Raw genomic sequence first — 24810 nt, 5'->3', positions numbered from 1 at the left:
GATTTTTATCCTTTGCCAATGCATCAAAGACTGGACGTAATTTGATTGTGGTACAGGTTAATTTCAATACATGCCTATGAGGTAAATAATGACATTCATCGTTTAAAATCTTCTATAATAATTTCTTCAATCACTTCTTCATTCATCCATTTATTCATTACATCATTGTACAATAGTATCCGTAATGACACAAACTTTTGTTGCATCAGTAGGTATTCGTTTTTTCCATCAATGTCCATCCTAATAGAGTTTCTAGTGCTACCAAACCACATTTTAGAATATGTTTACGCCCTGTGAATAGTTTACCAACGATATCAGCTCCTATGAGAACTTGTATAGGTTCATCATTGGTGTCGTTGATTTCGATACGGAACTGATTAATTTCAGTTTTCCAAGGGTCCCGTACGATCTTTGTGTGCAAAGTGCATGAATTGCATTTACCGGATACCCTGTGAGTGCGGGAAATCCTATATTGGTGAAACTAAGATGCCATTGAATGTTCGCATTGCCGAACACAAGAAACACACACAGCGAGGGGAAACCAGCAAATCAGGAATAGCAGACCATGTTTGGACTCATCAACACAACATCGAGTGGTCCCAAGCTGAGATCTTGCACAGAGAGGAACATTGGTTTAGGAGAAAATTCAAGGAAGCCGCTTACATGTTGTCCAACAATGTATTCAGCCAAGCCAGCGTAGAAATACGCAACATATGGAAACCCATCATCAAGCGAAAAATGACCAACTCTCGCCAAACGGTCATAACCCAGTGAAGCGGAAAATGGAAAGCGGGGATAAGTGAAAGTACTCGAACGACCTATAAATAGTCATCTCTCGGAGGAATCAGTCCAGTCATCACCCGAAAGACGATTGTAGATACTAACAATCGAAACGTCGTGAACTAACGTGACTTGGAATCTCTCAACTTTTTATTTTTATTTTCTTTTTTCATTTCTTTATTTTTATTTATTTTTGTTCAATTGTTCTATTTTACTTGTATTTTATTTCACTATTATTTCATTTCCGGTTTATTTTTGCTTAATATAATTGTTATTTTCAGCTATTCATTTTTAATTCTTCTTTTTTTAGTTGCTCCGGGGATTTCAAATCATTTTATATAGTAGACAATGGAAGTCCGAACTAGTGAAATTCATCATGAAACATTGTCAGTCACCTTCAAACAAACATTATCTTTTGGCTCGGCATATCTCACACAAATGGACATTTGTTCTTGTTGTGAAACATCAGTAGTTTCGTCAAAAAGGATTGAAAAAAATTTCGCATTCAATTCTTGCACAATTTTTTTTTGGACTATTTCACCACAAATTGCAATAAGTTCATTTTGTATGGTCGGGCTTAGGTAGGTGTAGCGTTCAACGTCATATTTTCCATGTGCTTCATTAGATTTGAGTCTCCACATCTGCTTCTCATCCGTACGATAGCACGAAAGTTTCCATCATTTGTTTCTGGCTCAGGATCATTGATTTTTATAAGACCTGAGTCGCACGTACCTCTCAAAGCCAATTCCTGCCGTCCACATAATTTAATTGTTTCAATAATCGGAATGAGCCGTTTTCGATTATTTGCGCTAAGTATTCGTTATCAATCTGACTCATTATATTTGGTTGAGATTTATTATACATCTTCATAAAGTTATCAGCCAATAATACAGAAGATTTGTGACACTGGCTTCCAATATGATGCTTGAAATCATGTATAGCATCTTTCCATTTAGTGAGTGGCTTAGTAACTAAGGATTTCAATTGCTGATGAGAACCTTTTCCTGCGCAATCTCTGGCAAATAATACGCAGTATTTGTCCTGTAAACCAACCACGAGAAGCGTTCAATGCATTGAATTTGAAATTTTAGCTTTCTTTTATCGTCACTTACTGGAAACTTGAATGTCTTTTCCGGCATCCAAGGATATTTCAACAATCTGTTATTCAAATCATCATCAATTTTTATGTTTGATCCCATATAGTATCCCACATCTGAAAAATGCCGAGAAACATTATCCACAGTCCCAGGAACGGCACCAGAAGTACTAGAACTACTTGTAGCAATATCGCTACCGAAATCACTTGAACACTGTAGAACCTTCACTGGCTTCACTATCAGCATCAAGTTTAGATTTTTTAAATGAATATTTGAATAATGTATTTTTTTGCGTTCTTTTTGCCATTTCAATTGTTGATAGACCTGTAACAAATTACCAATTATAAAAAGGAGCCAAGTATCAATTCCATTTGTAAAAAAATATTCACATCAATAAAGATTTCAAAGAGAATGAATACCAGTGAGTAGTCTACTATTAGGCATCAAATTCTTTCAATTCAAATTAAAAAATCATATCATTACTCACTTCCACTTCACTAATTCGCAACACTATAATTCCACACACTGCACTATTACTTCGCTTATATCTCCGTACTCGCATTGGATCACGTAAGACAGAACTGCGTCTGCCTGCACATCGTCTTGATTTCAGACAGGTTAGAGCCTGGCTCTCTTACCCTTTGAACTGATGTTTGCCAGAAGGACAAACGGGTCATAACTGATGGTGGGTGTTGATGGTATGGCGGCATGAGTGTCCTCAGACATCAGTACCACCCTTCACGGTGTACCCCTGCCTGGCTGGGGTGAGTTGGATGGAAAAGTTGTTCATCTTTCAACGGAAGATATAGGGGCCTCATTTGACAGAGCCTTCTATATCGGGAGGGGTCGTCTACAGTATAATCCATAGCTTCCCTGACTAATGGGTTTTCATGAGTTTCTGCACCATCGAAAACTCTCTGATTTCTCGACTGAATGAACTGCCGAATGGAAGGCAGCTGCAAATCTCTGCGGATGGCTTCATTCCGCACGAACCAAGGAGCATTCACAATCATTTTTAGCTTGTTTTGCAATACCTCCAGAATAGTGATATTAGATTTCGCCGCTTGTCCCCAGACGCCTGAAGCATACATGATGACAGGCTTGAACATCGTATTATAGATGGTAATTTTGTTTTTGAGACTCATTTTAGATTTTCTGTTGATCAGAGGGTACAGACGTGCTATCCGACCCTCGATCTTTGATTTGACGCTCGTTATGTGCGGGTTCCAAGTGAGCCTACGGTCTAATAAAAGGCCGAGGTACTTTACCCGCGCTTGCCAGTCAATCTCCCTTCCAGAGATTCTCACTTTTCTGGCCGGAGAAGATTTCAGTTCACTCGGATCTTCCAATCAAGGTACCAGCGCTCGAGGTCGTCCAATGCACGTTGCATATAGACGACGCCGAGCTCCCGACCCATGGAAGATGAGAGGAGAGCCGTGTCATCGGCGTACAGAGATATCTTCACACGCTCGGGCCTCGGAAGGTCATTGGTGTAAAGTGAGTACAACGTCGGAGAGAGCACGGCCCCCTGTGGCACTCCAGCAAGGATCTCTCTGTTATCAGACAGAGATCCCTCTACTCTAACATGAAATGTCCTGTCTTTCAGGAAAGACCCGATCCACTGGACGAGACCCCGAGGCAGGTCGAACGCGTTTAATTTGTGCAGAAGACCTTCGTGCCAAACACGGTCGAAGGCCTTCGAGATATCTAATAGAACAATGTGCACTTTTTTGTTGGTGTTTAACTCGTGGATGGTGTTTTCGACCAGCCTTAGGTAACTCAGTGGAGTGGTCTCTCCTGAAGCCAAATTGTTCATCAGACAGAACATTTCGGTCCTCAACTTCTTCGCTGAGCCTTTGGAGAACAACTCTTTCAGCCAGCTTAGCCGCGGAAGAGAGTAGACTGATCGGGCGATAGTTCTGTGGGTTCTGACCCTTTTTGGGATCATGACGACGATCGCATGCTTCCACCTTCTGGGGAAGTGTCTGAGGGCCAACGAACTATTTATTATGTTTAGTAAGCATTCAACGCAGTTGTCCGGGAGCCTCTTCAACAACTTGTTAGTTATTGAGTCGACCTCCGGTAAAGCCTTTGCGGCCCTGATATATCCCTTTAGCTCTTCCACAAAAGCTGGACGGATGTCATCATCGTCATCTTCCCTGAGGAGTCGGTGAACCTGGTCTTTCAACAGCATATCGCGGTCGATGTCGTCGTCGTCGTCAACGTTAAGCTGAAACTGACGTTCCATCGAGTCAGCAAAGGCTAACGCTTTGTCGGCGGGGAAGTAGCATACTCCGCGCTCTCCGTGAATGGGTGAGAGAGCAGTCTTCTTCCCCTTGAGCCTGCGAGTGACTCGCCAAAGCTCGTCACTCCCAGGTTCAAAGGATTCCAAAAGCTCTTCCCACCTTTCGTTCCGATGATCAATGATGGCCTGCTTGACTTGGTTGGCCATCCTATTTGCCGCGATTTTATCCCCTGGGAAAAGGGTTCACTGATAGAGCCTTCTCAGGCGATTTCTCTCTCGTATCAAGGCTTTGATACGAGGAGGAAACTCATTATAGCTCTTCAGCGGACACTCCTCTCTGGAGGTGGCCGCTCGAAACGCATCATTCACGGAAAGCTCGAAACGCTCGACTGCCGCGTCGAGTTCGTCAGGAGAGTCGAGTACCTCAGGAGGGGCGCGCATCTCTCCGAGTTGGGCTGTGAAGACACCCCAGTCCGTCTTAGATTTCGTGCAATAATCAGGGGAAGGAAGATCATCGCCCAATACCAGGACTACTGGGTTATAATCAGAATCCAGTTCAACAAAACGTAAATTTCGCTAGTCAGAGAGACATTTCTGAGAAGCGCAATGTCTAGTACGTCAGGCCTAGTCTGCCCGCGATAGTACGTAGGCTCATCTGGTCCCAGCATTAGATATTCATGTCTGTCAACGTACGCATGGAGCGTCTGGCCGTTTCGATTAGTGGCTCTGCTGCTTGGCGTTAAAGTCACCAGCAGCAATTGTCGGAGTGTTGCTTCCCATCAGCAATTCATCCAGTGATTCAGGGAGTAATCGATTGTTCGGGGGAATGTAGACCGAGATTATTCTGTGACAACCCCTACTCAGTCAAATTTCGACACCTACAGCCTCAGTTCCGTGTAAACGGGCACTGTCAATGCCGTATTGGACACATTGAAGGGATCGTTTGGCAAAAATGCCAACTCTCCCTCCAGCACGTCCAACACGTTCTCTGTGAAAGAATCTGTAGTTTGGAATGACAATAGATGCGTTCCTCAGATGCGCCTCCTGCACTAGAGCCACATCGATGTTATATTCAGTTAAGAAGTTCTCAAAGTCAAGCTTTTTAGAACGAATGCCATTAGCATTCCAAAAACTATCTTCAGAGATCTAGGCAACGTTGGTTGTCTAGACATTGGCAGTTCCGGTTAACACGTCAGTATTCACCGTGAGCATTTTCTGTAACACGGGGAATTGCACGAACAACTTTTTCATCTGATCCAATGCGGAACAGATGTCTGAAACCCCCTGCGTCTGAGGAGAGGGCTCAGGTAGAGAAAGGGTGGGCTTTACAGAACTGCTGGCACCCTTGGATGCAGCCTTAGAAAAGCTGACCTCTTCCTGGGCGCGTCCAGACCCTGCAGGTCTTTTTGAGGGGGTTGGCTTCCTGGCGGAAGACTTTCCCTTTTGCTGTACCTTCGGGTACGCCGGGCAGCCACGGTAGTTGGCGGTGTGGGCCCCCTTGCAATTGTTACATTTCGGGGGGTCAGTCCTAACCTTTTTGCATGCACTGGTTAGATGCCTGCTGGCGTACTTCACGCAGATGGGGACTGCTAAGCAGTTGCGTTGGCAGTGGCCGAAGCGTTGACATCGGTGGCACTGACCCACCGAAGCTTTTGGGTGTTGAGGTTCAACCTGGACCTTCATGCTCAGAAGGTCTTTAACGTCGAAGATGTGCTTCTGGTCCCTGCTCAATAGAACAAGAACCATTGGCATGGGCTTGTTGAAGCGCTTCATGCGCGTTACTGATGCGAGGTCAAAGCCTCTGGCTTCGAGCTCCTCACGAACGTCGTCAGTCGCCAGGTGTTCTGGCACTCCCTTGAAGTGGGGGAGTCTCGTCGTGTAAGTTGACGGCTTTGGAGAACTTGATATTCTCCTGTGTCGTCAACTTCAACAGAGATATCCATTTGTCCTTCTGGCGGACAATAGGGGGAATTCTGGCTTTTTTAACCGACGAGTGTTGGTTTTGATTAAGGGGGGCTGGGGTACCAGGCTCCTCCCCATGTACTGACTTGACAGTGCTTCCTAACTGCGCCTGCGTGCTCGACAGGGCTCTTATATGTTCCGCAGGATATAAGGACACATTTTACAATGTGTCCTTATGTTAAAATTACGGTTTGGTGTTGGGCAAAAATTCCAGTAATATTTATATTACTACACCAAAGGTTCCAAACAGTACATCACAAGGTTCTCTTTTCTTCAATTCCGTCTCAATGAGATCAAAAATCCTTTGAAAAGAAGTTCTGTGGACATCGAGGGTTTTTTTCACTTTCTGCATCATCAACAGTGTCTCCTGTCACGGTTGCCAAATGTGAATTGAGAATATTGAAGAAATATTATTTTTATAAAAATTTCGTTTACAATTACAATGAATCAATATCGGACAGTACATAAATGTTTTAACTTCGAAAGATATCAAAAATCGATTCACAGAGTCAAATCAAGTTTTTGACCATAATCATCTTAGACAACATATAAAAAATTAGGAACTACCTTTTGTGAGTAAATCTGCCTTTTTATTCTCTATTAACTGATCTATGAATTCTCCATTAACAGATAATGGGGTCATTGAGTACCAACCCTGTAATAAACATATTGTAATAAAGTGTACAATACTTGTAAATAAGTTATACACGATAACTCCATTATATAAAGTAGATATTTTTTATGATTTGTATTATATTCAATGATAATTAAACTTTCTGGACTTTCTATTTTGATCCTTATGTTTTCATGCATCCTCATGCAACTTCATATTGATAACAGACTAAATGAACATATAAATTTTCAATTTATTTACATACACACACGCACGCACTAAAAACATCCACTACGTACAATTTTTTATTGGAAAATAATATCTTGTCACAGAAAAATACATTAAATGAACAAAGTCTACAAAACATTTCAATAATGAAGTTAATATGTTAATATTAAAAAAAATCAGTAATCTAAAACATAACTCAAAAACTTGACAGAAAGTTAGTTATCATAAACGAATGAGGAAGGTTTTTTTATTTCAAAATATCAACCGCGAGAGGTTATTGGCGGAGGAACAATTAGATATAATTATATTTTATCCATTATATGAATAGATTTTTTAAAAAGTTAATAAAGAGTTCAAGTTCACTACTTGAACTGAAACTAATATTTGAGGCGATATTAGGAAAGCTATTTAAAACGAGTGCGTCTCTCCATGCGGTAAGGAATAGAGAATAGGTTAAATTGTGACGAAATTGTCATTGAATGATTGTGAGTAAAGTTAAAATGGGAAATTTTGTTATAACAAATCATTTAAAAAAACAATTCGTTCAGGCCAGTCTCAACTCCCTATACTGTAGGTTAATGGACTGACACCTATCAGAAAACAACTATTCCCCTGGCTAATACCACGAAGGGCGTTGTATTATATCCGAAAGGTGTCAGTGCAGGATTCTTCACTGAAGTTATTCCTGCATATTCAACGCCCTTCGTGGTATTAGCCAGGGAAGTAGTTGTTTTCTGATAGGTGTCCATTAACCTACAGTGTAGGGAGTTGAGACTGGTCTGAACGAATTGTTCTTTCAGATGATTTGATTTATAGCCAGTCTTCAAGTATGCCTACTGACTATAAGTGAAAAGTTTTCTTTCCTTACACGAGGAATTGGGCAAATTTCGGATATGCAGTTGGTTACCTCGTTCACAGGCAGATGGGGCGACAAACCTGTTGTTTGTTGTATGCTTTAGCTTAGTTCGAGGAATGATACTCTGAAGGAATTTGATTTTCAATTATAGGAAATCATCGACTTTATGTTGATATTATACACTACCTTGCACTGACGAGTGGCCAAACAGCCCGAAACCTGTCTACAAGTGTGTTCCAATAATTGAAAATATATTGCGGCAGTTGTATCGCCAACAGTATATGCAGGAATAACTTCAGTGAAGAATCCTGCACTGACACCTGTCCGATTTAATCCAACGCCCTTCGTGGTATTAGCCAAGGGAGTAGTTGTTTTCTGATAGATGTCAGTTCATTAACCTACAGTGTAGGGAGTCGAGACTAGCCTGAACGAATGATTTGATTTATAGCCAGTCTTCAAGAATGTCCAATGACTATATGTGAAAACATGTTGTTATAGTTTTCAAAGTCTCTTTCAAAGCAAAATCTAATTTCGAAACAGTATTTTATTTTCATCACAGTATCAAAAATCGATCTTGAGCAGACATAATATATATTTGTAAAACAACAAAGTGAACACCGCTGAATTCAATGCTGAATTAGTTATGAAAATGCTTTTGATATACTTGAATATTTTCAAATCTCGTACTATAACAGATAATCTAATGAAATCAAACTTAGAGGTAATAGGTTATTTTAGCTAGACAACATGTTTCTCTAGATAATTATCCCATTATTGGACCAAATCAGGGTTAAAAAAGTCCGGTGTGCCGTGAATTATCGCAAAATTCCATAATTGATGAATTCATTTAGAAAAACTATTGATTGTCTTCACAATGATGTCCATTGATTCTTCAAGCTGATCCTTATTAATAATCAGAGGTGGTGCGAATCTGATTATATCGTCATGTGTATGCTTTGCTAACAGGCCATTCTCTTTCATTTTCAAACATATATCCCATGCATCAGCTAGTTCTGAAAACAATTAAGAATTATTAACTGAATTTACAAAAAAAATTAAAGATTAATAGAAAAGGGAATCTGCAAATTTTTTGAAAATCGAAATTTATTATCTAAATATCGGAATGTCTTTGGAAAATTCAGAGATATAGAAATAGCAACTTTACATGTGATTACATAAATACACACATCGGAAAAGTCTAGGGATATTTTAAAAAATAGCAATAATTTTTTTTAGATCGCTTTAGGAAAAAAAAAGTTGACGGGTGATTATTAAACGAATGTAACTTACAACAAAATTTATTAAATGGTCAAAAATACTGAGTGCGCATATAAGCAAAACTAAAAAAAAATATGGCTCTTCTTTGGCACCCCGAAAAAAAATCATAATACAAAAAAAAATTGGAATCAGTACAAAGTATGGCCTCCACGCTGGTTTATTACGGCCCTACATCTAACGTGCATCGACAAAATGAGATTGTCAATGTCTTGTTGAGGTACATTTGCCCATTCAGCGATTAAAAGGTCTCTCAATTGAAACGTTGTGTGAATGTTCCCCATATGCGGAGTAATTCTTCACTGAAGCATGTCCCACACATGCTCGATGGGATTCAGGTCCGGTGATTGTGCTGGCCATGGCAATACATCAACTCCTTCGTTGGTGAGCCAGTCAGTCACTAGACGCGCGACATGTGGACGAGCATTATCATGCATTGGATGGAAGTTTTCACCAACAGCACCAGCAAACGGACGGACGATAGGTAGAAGAATGGTGTCGAGGTACTGTCGAGCTGTGAGGGAGCGATTTGGAAAAACGAGATCGGTTCTGCCGCCGATCATGATTCCGCCCCATAGCATTACTGTACCACCTCTGTATGTGTGGACTTCCTGGACGTGTCTCAAACGTTCATTATTTCCAGGTCGTCTACACAGTCTTACTCGACGAGAATCTGGATGAAATCTAAATCTGGATTCGTCTGTAAACAAAACTGTGGCCCAATCTTTTGCATCCCAGTTTCGATGTTCTTGACACCACTCTAATCTTCTACCGCGATTGCCTCTCGACAAAGGTGGACATCTAAGTGGCCTTCTGTTGTGGAGATCTGCTTCATGCAGTCGATTTCTAACAGTATCACGACCAATGGTTACCTGGTGCGTCTGCTGCAACACGTTAACCAACTCAGGTGCTGTGATTGTCGGTTGTCTTCTTGCGGTTAAGACCAAAAATCGGTCTTGAACTGCAGTTGTAGCGCGTCCTCGCCCTGGATGTTGTTTGGCTAGACTGCCAGTTTCACGGAAACGCCGCCACAATCGACTGATAACACTTTGGGAGACCCCCAAACGAAGAGCTACATCATTTTGTCGCATGCCACCTTGAAGAAGCCCTACAGCTCTATTCATCTCAGCCAATGGTAAGTGATGGCGTTCCATGTTAAAGCACAATATTTCCAGTTTAATTGCTGAGCAAGAACTGCATAGAATGTACAAACTCGACACTTTCAGATTATTCATTTTAGCCGAAAACCTACAGTTTGTAAAAAACTTGATAAAAGATTAGTTACCGTTTCTGCAGGACTTGTTCAACCCATAGAAATCTACAGGGTGATCGAGTGTACCAATTTAATCGAAATTAAACGACCTCATGCATTTATTTTTATGATATTTAGTATGTTATAAAAATATCCCTAGACTTTTCCGATGTGTGTATATTTGAAATTCTAAGAAACATATGTGTTTCTTCAATTTACTTAAAATTTTATTACTCAATGTCGACGTAGGGTTCAGTTTCCACAACATTGAAACCATTAAAGTTACAAAATAAAATAATTGAATGTATTTATAAACTACTGTTTTCAGAACCAATGTCAAATGTATACAAATCTTCAAGATAATTGAATATTGAAAGATTATACAAATTAGGAATCTCTGTTTCATTCATTCAGTTATGATACAAGAGAAAATTAATCTAACGGGGAACTCAAAATCACGGCAAGGGTCCATATAATTATCTAACCAGGCAAAATATATCCTTTGTGTTCAGAACAAAATTTAGAAAACAATCTATTTCACATGATGGACTATACAATGCATGAATTTAAAAATTTACTGAAAAAGTTCATGCTGTGTGACTAACAAGTATCAGATTTTGCTACACTTATTTTTTTCATTGGAACTCTTTTGTAAAACATTGAATTATTTTTTCAATGCTATTACACTTTAGTGTAATTTGTTCCCTGCATGTTTTTTGGGAATGATAAAGTTGATATTATCATTATAAACAGTTTTGAAATAAAACACCATTTCACATAAAGAAAGGTGCAATTTTTGTATTATTACTGAATCTATGTACAACTTTTCAAATAAAAAACATGATCAATGAGCAAAATTACTATCAAGGTGTAATAAGGGGAATATATTGTGATCCGAAAAAATATCTACACACTGTAACCGAAATCACCTTGTTCTTCCGAATACAAAATGACTATTACACAAGACTTACTGAATCGTATATAATAAAGGTTTGGGTGGCAACAGAACTTATAATTTGGGAAAGAAAGGTTTTGACTTTCTACTTCTCCATCTTGATACAATAAATGTGGGAATCTTCCAAGGAAAGGAAGGAAGCAATCCATCAAAAAATTAACTCTATACAAAGATGTGTAGATCATTCAAAGAAGTAAGTTTCAGACACAAACTGGAAGAAAAAGGCCTCTCGAAACAGCTATTTTCCAAACATTGAATTACAGGAAGAAAAAAATATTTTCGAAACAGATAAGTTCATATGAACGCTGAATTATTCTGTCCTAAAATATACCCTTCCAATTTAAACTTACGTTAATAACAACTATCTAGCTATTATTCCTAGAAATATATTCAAAAATACTGGGTGTGTTTCCGACATCCCAAATTTCCAAAAGTGAGTAATTGCTGGATCACTCAGCTTTCTAGAACTGATATCGGGTTGCGATGGTCCACATCTTGATTTTTAGGATGTGTGACTGAATAATGTCTGGAAGATGGTCCATCACATTTTGGTTGATCTTTATATTCTATATCTTTATATTTTCATTTAGGACCCTCCCACCATTTGGACTTTAACATATGTCGTGCTGAACAACGAGAGGGAACTTCGGCGGAGTCGAGTAAACCAGGTTTGTTTCCATGACTGAATTGGAGTCAATGTACGAATTTCACGAACTCAATTCCAAACAAATGTGGTCCATCCTGAAATATACAGTCAAACTTTTCAGTGAGTAAATTCATTACAACAATCAGAAACTACCCAATTGCTGGCTTGTCCTTTTCTCTCGTTGAGGCGGGGAATACCGGTCTTATCTTGGTTGTAAAACTGCTTTTCTCAATGACTGATCTATGAGGTAAATATTGGACGCTTCCCAAAAGGTCTAGTGAAGCCACCTCTTCTATGATACCTCCTCTAAGTTACTTACTGAACACTTGAATGTAGGATTCATAAAGCCGTTTCTTTTCAAAATTTCTCAGAGTCGACATCTGTCTATTTTTAGCAAGTGCATAATTGTTAGGTATAGAAAGGTGTCCTTGTAGCCATGGCATCCTTACCTCATACCAACCTTCTTCGTTAAAAGTGGTGGTTTGCAGAAAAAGTTTTTTGGCTACTCGTTCCATTTTTTTTATTTGATTTCTGTAGGTTTTTAATGCCTAAGATATCCAATTCCCACAAATGTTGAGAGTTTTAACAAAGAGTGACAGAGCAGTAAATCCCATATTTGAGCTCTGCTCAAATGTCGGTATTTTTCCCATTAGAGTCCAGCCTAAGAATACATCAACAGCTACCATTCCACCCTCCAGCAACCTTGGAAAACTGAAATTATTTTTGTACAGATTGTGGGTTGATCGATATCTTCGAATGAACAACTATAATTATCAATGACTAATCTAATATTGTAACAGTTATGAAATTGTTCTGACGTACTTGCCCCCGTATGTGACTGTATTTTTGTTGTTTACTTTCTGGTGTGTACCTCATTTTTTCTGCAGTACGATCTTTGTGATCCAGTATCAATTAATACTCGTATCATGCAAAATCCATGATCACTGATCAATTTCACCCTCAAAGTTTGCAGAAAAACGTGACTTTCTTTCGTAATTTACTCTGATTAGATTTTGTGTGTTTCCGAAAGGAACTTACTGAACAGAAACATTAGTGTCTTCAAAAGTGTGAAAATATGAACAAAGATTCGGTTTATAAAAAATAAATACTCAATTCATAAAAATCATATCTCAGTAAGTTGCCAAAAAAGAGAATGTGCAAAAAAATATTCTCATTTCTTCACCTACAGACATCAACTACATCGCTGATAAATTGTAGCTGAGGAGTAGAAACAAATTACGTTTTTCGAAAGTTGTTTTACATTCGGCTTGAAAATAATAAATAAAAGATTTTTTGGGATAGGAAACAGAAACTATTCCATCATTCAATCATTTAAAACAATGAAAGTCCGAACTAATGAAATTCACCATGAAACATTGTCAACCGCTTTCAAAAAAGCATATTTCCCGGAATCTTCCCGCTGCTCTTTCACAATAAATCATCATCGATTTATGATATCTCTAAACACGTTTTTTAAACACTATGTAGATCGATATACGTTTTGCAAGCATACATAGCGCTCGTAAAAATATATTCGTAACGGAATGATCGTGAACAGTCGACTCAATTTTATTCAAATTTTTCCTGCATACCTAGTTATCGAAATAAAATTAATCTATTATTTTTCAGATATTTCTCGACATTTCGTTTCACGGGAGTTTTGTTTTTTGTCTTTGTGTTTTATCATCACTTTAATGAAATGAATAAAAACAATTTTTTTCTAATTACCACTAGTCAATTTTATTTATACGACTGGTTTTGGGTTTAACTCCATTATCAAGTATAAAACTAAAATGTGAAATATGAAAAACTCGGTTATCTGGAGTTTTTAGGTAAGATAGGACAGGTAGTTAAATGAAACAGGGTACCAACTTTAAAATTCAACACTGAAGATTATAGGGGTTGTTTAACTTATAAATTTAAGAGTGGAGACCTGCATAAATCGAGTTGCTCGTTTAGGGGTATATATTTCTGGTTTTTAATTGATTTCTTAATTTTCATGGCTTTCAACAAATTCATTTTTCCTTTTATTACATATGTGTAGGATTTTGAGGTTATCTTTACTCATTTTGTGTTTTGACTCTTGAAGATGTTCATACATTGTAGATTTTTTGTCCAAACAGACGTGTTCATGGAGCCTTACTTCGAAATTCCTACCGGTTTGGCCTCTATATACTGCAGAGCATTCGCCACACTATATTATATATAGGTTTAAAATCTGTTTTTCCGTTAATCAGCTGTTGCCGCCATACTAACGACAACTCTCAGAAGTTGAGAAACTTGTGCGAGCTAAGGACTAACGAGGTGTTACCTTTTAACGTGTGATTCATAACACGGTTGCAGAATCATTCCAGCTTCAACCAGATAAATTCTCTTGAGAAAAATATCTGGTCGAGGCGGGAGTCGAACCCACGGCCTTACGATCGTGAATCGGGCACACTACCACCGCGGGCAGTTCCACAACTAGTCCAGTCATTATACAATATTGAATTAACGAAAATTGCAACAGAGCTAAATTTTGGTGAAGACCTTTATTTTACCATATAAAATAAAAATTTGAAAGTCCCAATCTGTCCCATGAGCGCTTCAAAAGCTATTCGGGGTCAAAGGTCAAAATTTCAGGTTTTTTGAGTTTTTCTCGAAAACCGTAAGTTTTATCAAAAAAAATACCTCAGTAAACTCATCACTTCTCGCATCACTTGCATCGACTGAAGTTTGCATTCCACGATTAACCACAACAGTTTCACCTTCAGTCAAAAGCTTAGAGGAAATAAGGCAAAATTGCGAAATTTTTTTCAAATATTAATCACTAAAAACCCTTATAGTAGACGCTTGTGATAAATACGTATATTCATTCGAACAGAACGTTCAACACCAAAAGAAGCAGGCACATAAACGACGCCACATGGACAATAGAATAGGTAGCCAGATGTTATATTCAAGGCCATCCGGTAAAGGGAATTTTCGAAGGGACTACGGGTCCTTTAAATGTATATTTTCTGAATATAATATATAGTATATACATAAAAGACACACAAACAGGCATTTTTACTTGCTTAAGTACCTGAATGTGTATATACGTGGCTAATGTGTGCATATTACATAGAACGTGACTTTTACAATTGCGATATCTCAGGAACGGTGATACAGAAAAAATCATAAGGACCATTTTTGTAAAGGATTTTGAGATCTACAACTATGGTCTAAGGTATTTTTTCGATAAAACTTACGGTTTTCGAGAAAAACTCAAAAAACCTGAAATTTTGACCTTTGACCCCGAATAACTTTTGAAGCACTCATGGGGACAGATTGTGACTTTCAAATTTTTATTTTGTAAAATTCAGTAAGTGCAATTTGTTACCATTCATTTAAAGTAGAACTCCTGTGAATGATATCTAAATTTTATTCCATAACGAATGTTTGGAATACAAACTGAGTAGAGGAAAGTATCTTCTGTATAATTCAGTGTTCATGTAAAAGTATTTGTTTCGAAAGATTTTTTTTCTTTCGTGTAATTCAATGTTTATACGAAAGTAGCTGTATCAGGAGGGCTTCCTTCCATCAGTTTGTGTCTGAAAGTTGCTCCTTTGCATCATCTATACATCCATGTATAGAGTTACTCATTTTCAAATTGATTACTTCCTTCCTTTCTTTAGAAATTCCCACATTTTTTGTATCAAGATGGAATAGTAGAAAGCCAAAAACTTTCTTTCCCAAAAATTAACCACTCCCAAAAATATAATCCCTTCAATTCAAATGAGATTCCTCTTGGCTGGGATTTAATCAAATAGGTGAATTAATGTAATTACGATGTCATCGATGACATAAGTAGATCAAGCTTATTCCGTGACATAAAAAAATCGTAATTCATGAATGAAGTGTGTGTATTTTCTATAATGTTATCCAATTTGGTACTGAAGTGCCTTAGGGCAAGTGTCTTAAGGCGAAACATCGGTGTATACCAGTCAGGGTGACAGTGTTCTATGTAAGTGCAATTTGTTACTATTCATTTAAAGTAGAACTCATGTGAATGATATCTGATTTTTATTCCACAACGAGTGATCGAAGTACAAACTGAGTAGAGAAAAGTATCTTCCGTATAATTCAGTGTTCATATAGAAGTATTTGTTTCGAAAGAATTTTTTTTTCTTTCGTATAATTCAATGTTTATATGAAAGTAGCTGTTTCAGGAGGACTTTCCTTCAGTTTGTGTCTGAAAGTTACTTCTTTGCATGATCTACACATTCATGTATAGAGTTACTTCCTTCCTTTCTTTGGAAGATTTCCTCATCCTTTTTTTTTGTATCAAGATGAAGTAGTAGAAAGCCAAAAACTTTCTTTCCCAAAAATTAATCACTCCCAAAAATATAATCCCCTCAATTCAAATGAGATTCCTCTTGGCTGGGATTCAATCAAATAGGTGAATAAATGTAATTACGATGTCATCGATGTCATATGTAGATCAAATTTATTCCGTGACATAAAAAATCGTAATTTATGAATGAAATGTGTATATTTTCTATGTTATCCAGATTGGTACTGAAGAGCCCTAAGGCAAGTGTCTTACGGCGAAACATCGATGTCTACCAGTGAGGATGACAGTTTTCCATGTAAGTGCAATTTGTTACCATTCATTTAAAGTAGAACTCCTGTGAATAATATCTGATTTTATTCCACAACGAATGTTTGAAATACAAACTGAGTAAAGAAAAGTATCTTCTGTATAATTCAGTGTTCATATAGAAGTATTTGTTTCGAAAGATTTATTCTTTCGTGTTTATATGAAAGTAGTTTGTGTCTGAAAGTTGATCCTTTGCATCATCTACACATCCATGTATAGAGTTACTTATTCTCAAATTGATTACTTCCTTCCTTTTTTTGGAAGATTCTCACATTTTTTTGTATCAAGATGGAGTAGTAGAAAGCCAAAAACTTTCTTTCCCAAAAATTAATCACTCCTAAAAATATAACCCCTTCAATGCATTAAATTAGTGTTTTTCAACATTTGACTTCTGCATCAATTTTATTGACGATCTCTTGCTCTTGCTAATATTGTTAAACCAGATAATTTTTTCTGTATCATGGTAGACCTGAAATAGTTTTTACTTATTTTTAATTTTGAAAATATTCTACCACCAGAAATCATGGACACATATCCGTTGGAGATTTTTGAGAGCTCAAAAATTATAACTGTAAAACAAAATTAAATCACACTGCAATTTTTTTTCATTCGTTTTGATTTTTAAAGTAATAATATGAATTTAATATTAGTTTTAATATTTTATTATTATCATTTTGAACGTGAGTTTCAAATTCGAGAGGCAACAAACTTTTGGTTGGGCGCCCCGCCCGTGCCCGGGGATGCAGGCGCGGTTACGTCTTCACTAAATTAACATTAGTTATTCCATTGACTTACCTCCATTGATTACAACTGCATTCAATAGTCCTTTTCCTCGCACTTCAAGAACAATTTCTTCATTGAGTTTTTCTCTTAATGTTTGTCTGGCTATCTCTCCCATTTTGAAAGCATTGTCGGCTAAATTTTCTTCTTCCAGGGTTTCCAGAGCAGCAATAGCAACTTTAGAACCGAGTGGATTACCTCCAAATGTCGAACCATGGGTACCTGTGTAGTAATAACATCTACAATTTATTAATCTATTAAGTGAAAGTACAGTTTGTAACTCAATTTCTGAATGATATTTATTCAGGGTACTCAGCATGGTATAAAAAAACAAACTTGTTTACGTATATCAGATATGAATCGGAAGAAAGAGAAGCAACTAATTCTCTCTACGGATATTAGATAACACATAGGTACCTACAGTACTTTTTATTTCTTGACATATATTTTTTCTGAGAAGCGATTGAGAAAAATCAGTTTCTATTCAATTAAACATACGTAGCGACCTGTAGTTGTTTGAATTGAAATCTTTCTTCTGGTTCATGACTGATAGAAACATTTGTGAATGATATATGTCAGTTTCTGTATTCTTTTTTTTGAAATTACACTTTTTTATATATCAATGGAGGCCGAAAAGTGTGTGCTCCATAAACATTCTATTTGAAAGTAGTTAAATAATTGTTAGTAACGAAAAGAAGGTCGAAACCCATTTGCGATCCATAATCATGAACGATTTATTGGAACGTGTTACTGACTGCTTTGCTGATCCATAAGCAGCTCGACTCCATCTCAACTGTCTCATCTGATTCTAACGTAATCACTTTGGAGAATCGCTTCCATATAGAGAGGGAAAACCTTTCTGCCTGGAACACCTATGGTTTGCTCCTTGGAGTTAGTTGGATGCGATAAAGCAATGTCATATTATCCCCAGTATAGTGGCCACCCAGTATAGTGGCCTTTCGATCTCCTCCGTAGTTTGGGATGAATTGTTCTTGCTCTGGGATTAGAACATTCTCGTTTGAACTTAGTGTTTGTGACTTTTTTCTAACCCGTTTTTTATCCAGTCACTGAAGGTACTGTCTCATATAAACTCATTGACTGGTTTGATGTCTAATATTCTCAGTCAACGAAATGGTAGATATAAAAGTTTGATTTCATTTCCAAAGTTTAGATGGAAAACACCCGATCGTTTTCCGATAGATGAAATCATTTTCCAGTTTTTCTGGACATTCCGTCGGTGGAGTGTGGTTTGTATCTTTTCGATTACAGCGCTGACTCGAAATTTCATCACGATTGAAATGAATATATAAAGGTAATCCATGTTTGCCACCCATGTGCTACTTGATTTGGAATAAAAACAATCTCGGATCATTTGGCGAAAGTCCATTACCACGTCAGGTATTTATTGCCATTATCAGTCACGAGTAAGGTTCAAGTATTCTGTCATCACCATGACAGGTCATGCCGTTTACATCGTTCCTCTACGTCACGGCATCAATTGATCCAGTAGGATCCCTTTCGAACTCATGCCACATGTCAGGGTCATTTCAAAGCTAAAGTCTTTTCCTGATCAGCTAGTATGAAATTGTTTCAATACATCTTTGATTTGCGGCATGGGTAGGTTAGGTTGGAAGCAAGTAAATAGATTCCACTGCAACCCGCGATGTTTATTGTGGTTAACACCAACTCAAACTTCTTCACAAACTCGATCTTTTCTAGAGGTATCTTTTTGCCATCCTTCGAGATTACATGGCCTTGGTAAACGTATTTGCTACCTGCTCCTGAAATATCGAACATTCCTCTGTTTTCAGTTTCAAATCTGTCGTGTACAAACAGTTCCATCAATCTTTAAAACGTCGCTGGATCATTACACAGTCCCAATGGAAGGACTCTGAATTGATACAATCCATTTCTGTCAGAAACCATTGCCAGTAGCCGCTCTTCAGGTTCAGGAAAGCAAAGATACTGTGATCCGCCAAGCGTATTTAGAGTATTGTCAATACTACATTCTTTTAGTGATATCGTTTAGCAGCATACAGTGTACGCAGAAGTGGATAGATCATTCCTTCTTCGTTATTAATACCAATGGAGGTGACCACTGACTTGCTCACTATTCAATGACAACATCTTTTACCATGTCATTAATGGTGACACTTTCTGTTTGGCGGATGGAAGCCTTCTTGGAGCTTGCCTAATCGGTTTGGCATCACTGATGATGATCCAGTTTCTTTGCTTTGTAAATTTACTCGTGGCGAAGATATCGTGGCGAAGATATCCTATAATCTTCTATACATGATATTCACTCTTCCTATTTTCATATATTTTTTTCCGTTTTTGCTTTCCTTTTTTTGCGGTTGATATCTAAAGCTGTAAATTCGCAGAGTCCCAGTAAGTAATTTTTCTAATCTGTTATTTAGTGCATAGTAGCATAGTTTCATCATAGAGAAAAAGGAGAAATATACCTTCTTATGTTTTTATACCACTTGTATTTGTTACTAACGTTACTGCAGTTTCGTCCTGCAAGCTATCGGAGGTATCTAACTGAAAGGACTAGAATTTTTTCTATATACATCAAATTCTAAACCCTTATCGATGTTTCTTATAACTTGAACATCCAAGAATGGTAACTATTCTTTATTTTCCATGTCATACATGTTTTTTTTAGGGATCTGTTGTTTAGACCAAAGAGGAAAATAATTTTCAAATCAGTAAGTTATAAATTAACACTATTTGAAACAATGTGGAATATTTAGGAGTTTGAATATATAGAAATATAACTGTATGAACCGACATACTGCCTATTTTGAAATCTTTTTTTTCAACACCTGAACTAACATTGTGTTTCTTAACGGGCGTTTCGCTAATTAAGTTAGCATCATCAGAAGTTGACTAAATCTGTCACGGTTTAAATATTATTGTGAAATCTTACCAGCTTCCATAACTAGCATCACGTCATCGTTAGCTAGGCATCCCGATACGGGATAAACACCTCCTCCAAGTGCTTTTCCGAGTACAAGGATATCGGGTTTGACATGCTCATAATCAACAGCTAGTCTTTTACCTGTCCTTCCCAGCCCAGTCTGAATTTCATCAGCAATCCACAAAACATTGTATTTAGTACAGAGTGCCCTCACACCTTTCAAATATCCTTCAGACGGCACTTTGATACCAGCTTCCCCTTGAATTGGTTCAACCATGAAAGCGCATACGTTTGGATCTTGAAATGCTTTCTGAAAATATTCATTGAGAATTTAAAAGATATTTTTGAATTAGTTACATTCTGTATTTCAAAACTAGTTTACATGTACTCCACCTCTTTAACGAATACTGATTATTTTTTGTATTTCTAGACCCGAAAAGTTCAAATCTGTGGTAAAGAAAGTTTGAAAATAAATTTCTCAGCAGATGTGAATTTTCATTTATTGCAGAAGACCGTGTTTTCAGTAATATACATTGGGATTTATACATACACAAATACATTTGACATTAGACATTTCTTAATAGATTGACCAAAATATTGATTATGTAAAAAGCGACTACTTTTTGAGTTATGTCACAAACAATCCCGAGGCTGGACAGCAATGCTCACCTCAATTTAGGGCGGGGGCTGGGGATGAACAGAAATGCTCACCCCAAGCTACCGCTCAGAAAGAGGCTGGACATAGCAGACCACCTCGCGATGCAACGCAAAGGCCAAGGCGTAAGCGTATCAGCGGCGCCGAGGCCAAGAGGAGGAAGAGAGCGAAAGAGGCAGAAGTGGCAGCAACTATGAGTGCACCCTCCACCTCTCCCACTCCATCCTCAACAACAAGGGCACCTCTTGCGGAGGGCGCCAAGAGCTCCGCCTTGGAAAAAGGCAAGGAACCGGCTGCCACCGCAGGAAAGCGCCCTCACGCGAGTACCTCCACGGAGGGAACCCCAAGAAGGTTGAAGAAGCTGCGCAGCGACAGAAATGTCGCTGCACCTTCCAAAACCTTCGTGGAGGCCGCCTTGAGACACCTCAAGGTAGCCATCATAGATGAGACTAACCCGTACGGTAAGGTTACCGCAGAACGAGAGAGTCTCATCAAAAAACAACTGTTGGAGGAGCTGGACAAGATCATCTTCTCCGCCTCCAGCAACAACAGCAAACCGCCCACGTTCAAGTCGTGGACATACTCCGGTGAAATCATCAGAGTGGTCTGCGATGACGACGTGACGCTAGAGTGGCTGAAGAAAGCCACAATGAATATTAAGCCATGGGAGGAGGCATCACTTGCAGTCGTCAGTGTGGATAAGCTCCCGAAGCTTACCAAAGCCTCACTCTGGATCCCGGAGGACGTCCACAAGACGACATCCGGTGAAAAGGAGAGGGTGCTGGGTCGGCTAAAGGCGCAGAATCCTGACCTGAAGGTAGCAAGATGGTGCACCTTCCATCATGAGGTTAAGATGAACCCACAAGGACACCTCTTCGTCTTCGGGATCGGAGAAGATGATATGGCTGTCCTGAAGAAGAAGTCAATGAGGTTAAGCTACGCGTTTACCTCACTGACTATTAGGGCAACAATAAAAGAAACAGAGGGTACCTCTGAAGACCCTAGGTCCTTGGAAGTTGAACCACCTAAAGTGGATATTGACCCCAAGGCCACCATGGGTCCCGAAAAGGAAGTCGAAGCATCTGAACAGATGACATTCGATGACCTGACGGAGGAGGCACCCAAAAACAGCGAGGCCACCTCCCCCTTAGCAGGGGAGCAGATGGACCTCTAAAGGTAACTTTGTATCCAACAACTGTCTCATGGGCAAGGACGTTGGAAAAAAAGTAAAAATAATACAATGCAACCTCCAACACAAAAAGGCGGCAACGGCAACACTATGTCGCCACCTTGATGTATTGGAGGAGGCAATAGCTTTGATCCAGGAGCCCTGGATAATTAAGACCAAAATTACTGGTTTCAGTAGTTTAACTGGTCAAATTTTCAGCTTACCAAGCAACCAGCAACCTAGGACGGCTGTCTACGTTCCTAGGAAATACAGAGCGTTTCCGATGGCACAATTCAGCACCTCAGATCTCACTGCGGTCAAAGTTGAATGTCCAGTTGGGAAAGGCAAATATATGGCGTTGATAATCGCATCGGTGTACCTCCCTTCAGATGCAGCCACCCTACCACCGACCAGAGAAATGGAAGTACTAGTGGACCACTGCCTCAACCAGAGAGTGGAGCTCATATTGGGTTGCGACTCAAACTCTCACCACGTGAGCTGGGGCAGCAAGGATATCAACGCCCGAGGTAAGTCACTATACGAATATATAATACAGAAAGATCTAACAATCTTGAACAGAGGCACGGAGCCAACATTTATTAATGCCCGTAGCCAAACGTTAATAGATATCACGCTCACGACAGCCGAAATATCAAACAAAATCCAAGACTGGCAAGTCTCGGACCATATCTCTATGTCAGACCACCGCTGGCTGACCTATACGGTAAGCCAGGATCTCAGGACTACTGTGAAATCCCGTGACCCGAAGAGGACGGATGTAGCTCTCTACAATCGACTCTTAAGAGGAGCTCTGCGGGAAACAGAGGTCCTGACTCCTGGCAACAATGAAGAACTGGAAAGGTACACAGTATCTATCCACAACAAAATAGACACTGCCTATAAGGAATCCTGTCCAATGAGGATGGTTCAAACGCATGGCACAACCAACACATGGTGGTGCCCTGAATTGGAACACCTCAGGAAGTCAGCGAGAACGACCTTTAACAAGGCAAAACGTACAAGACTCGAAGAGGACTGGGTTATATATCAAGCCAACCTCAGAGAGTTCAAAAAAGTCTGCAGACGAAAACAAAGAGAAGCCTGGTGAGCCTATTGTGAGGCAGTCGAAGACTTTCCACTAGCTTCTAGGCTACAGAAGGCACTCTCAAATGACCACCAAAAGACTATCGGCATCCTGACGAGGAAAAATGGCGACAAAGCCGCCAACCTCCAGGAGAGTGCTGAGATTCTTATGGAAACTCACTTCCCAGGTTCTGTCTTTCCTGGAACGGCGAACTGGACGGATGTACCAATAACACCCTCACAATATGACTGGCAATATGCTAGTACAGTAATTGATGAGGACAAAATAAGATGGGCTATATCGGGCTTTTCCCCCTTCAAGTCACCAGGGCCTGACGGTATAAGACCAGCCCTACTTCAGTGGGGACTGGACACTCTTATGCCACACCTGGTTGGAATATTCAGAGCCTCTCTAGCTCTGAGGTATATTCCCAGTAAGTGGAGAGAAGTAAGAGTAGTATTTATACCCAAACCAGGTAGGATGGACTACACCCTACCAAAAGCATTCCGACCAATTAGTCTCACATCGTTTTTCTTAAAAACCATGGAGAGGCTATGTGAGCGGTACATAAGAGATGAAGTACTTGTTAACAACCCACTTCATCCAAATCAGCATGCATATACCCCGGGAAGGTCTACTGATTCTGCCCTTCACCATGTGGTTGGCAGAATCGAGAGATCATTGGACAACAAAGAATCCACCCTAGGTATATTCATAGATATTGAGGGAGCGTTTGATAAAACAACCTTTCCAACAATTACCCAGCAACTACACTCCAGGAATGTACCCCTGGTAGTAGGAGAATGGATACTCCAGATGCTCTCTAGCAGAGCAATAAGTATTAATGTAGAAGACATCACAGTTAAAGGACTGGTCATGAGGGGATGTCCACAGGGAGGGGTTTTATCACCCCTTCTCTGGAACATAGTTCTGGATACCCTAATTAATCACCTTAACAAAAATGGATTCTACACAATTGCATACGCAGATGACATAGTTATCTTGCAGACCGGCAAATTTGTAAACACACTGTGCGATAGAGCGCAGGATGGGCTCAAATTGATAGAAACATGGTGTAAGGAACACTCACTGTCGATCAATCCCAAGAAGACTGAGATGGTCCTTTTCACCAGGAAAAGAAGTTTAACGGGCTTAAAACCTCCCGAAATCTTCAAAAGCCAACTGAACTTCTCTGAAGAGGTGAAATACCTTGGTATTATCCTCGACAAGAAGCTAACATGGAACTCTCATCTACAGAGCAGAGCAAAAAGAGCATACGTGGCTTATGAGCAATGTCGGAGGACAGTGGGACGCGCATGCGGTCTTTCACCCCGTGTAGTCGCCTGGATCTACACTGCAATAATAAGACCTATGTTAACGTATGGAGCCATTGCATGGGGACCGAAAGTTCTACAAGCAACGGCCATCCAAAAATTATATCAAATACAGCGACTGGCTTGTTTAAACATCACAGGAGCCATGAGAACAACACCAACCGCGGCAATGGAATTAATCACGGGTCTGACCCCTCTGGATCTGAACGTTAAGGAGGTTGCGTTAATGGCCATGATACGATTGCACACGGCTGGTGTAAACCTAGAAGTAGGAATGGGTCGATTGAGGCTGGGCCTATGGCGGGAAGCGCTTACTGCGCAACCTCTGCTGCAGGCAAC

General features: G+C 39.2%; 2 protein-coding genes across 2 annotated transcripts in view; one reads left to right on the top strand and one right to left on the bottom strand.

The window, feature by feature from the left end:
* Positions 1-24810, top strand: part of Remo (Remoulade) — a 99591-nt gene that overhangs the window by 29933 nt on the left and 44848 nt on the right. The window lies entirely within an intron of this gene.
* LOC111506369 (ornithine aminotransferase, mitochondrial) overlaps positions 8311-24810 on the bottom strand; it is a 39220-nt gene continuing 22720 nt past the window's right edge. Inside the window, exons 4-6 of the mRNA XM_023161419.2 lie at positions 20240-20540; positions 17326-17532; positions 8311-8794 (exon numbers count right to left, since the gene is read on the bottom strand). Coding sequence (XP_023017187.2) covers positions 8625-8794; positions 17326-17532; positions 20240-20540 — 678 coding nt within the window. The 3' untranslated portion in view covers positions 8311-8624. The remainder of the gene's footprint in view (positions 8795-17325; positions 17533-20239; positions 20541-24810) is intronic.

The sequence above is a fragment of the Leptinotarsa decemlineata genome, unplaced genomic scaffold, assembly GCF_025532065.1.
Source record: "Leptinotarsa decemlineata unplaced genomic scaffold, Ldec_3_MD MMD2_tig00000199_RagTag_RagTag, whole genome shotgun sequence".
Lineage (NCBI taxonomy): Eukaryota > Metazoa > Arthropoda > Insecta > Coleoptera > Chrysomelidae > Leptinotarsa > Leptinotarsa decemlineata.
Note: the sequence above shows the minus strand (reverse complement) of the source record. Positions and strands in the feature narration are given on the sequence as shown.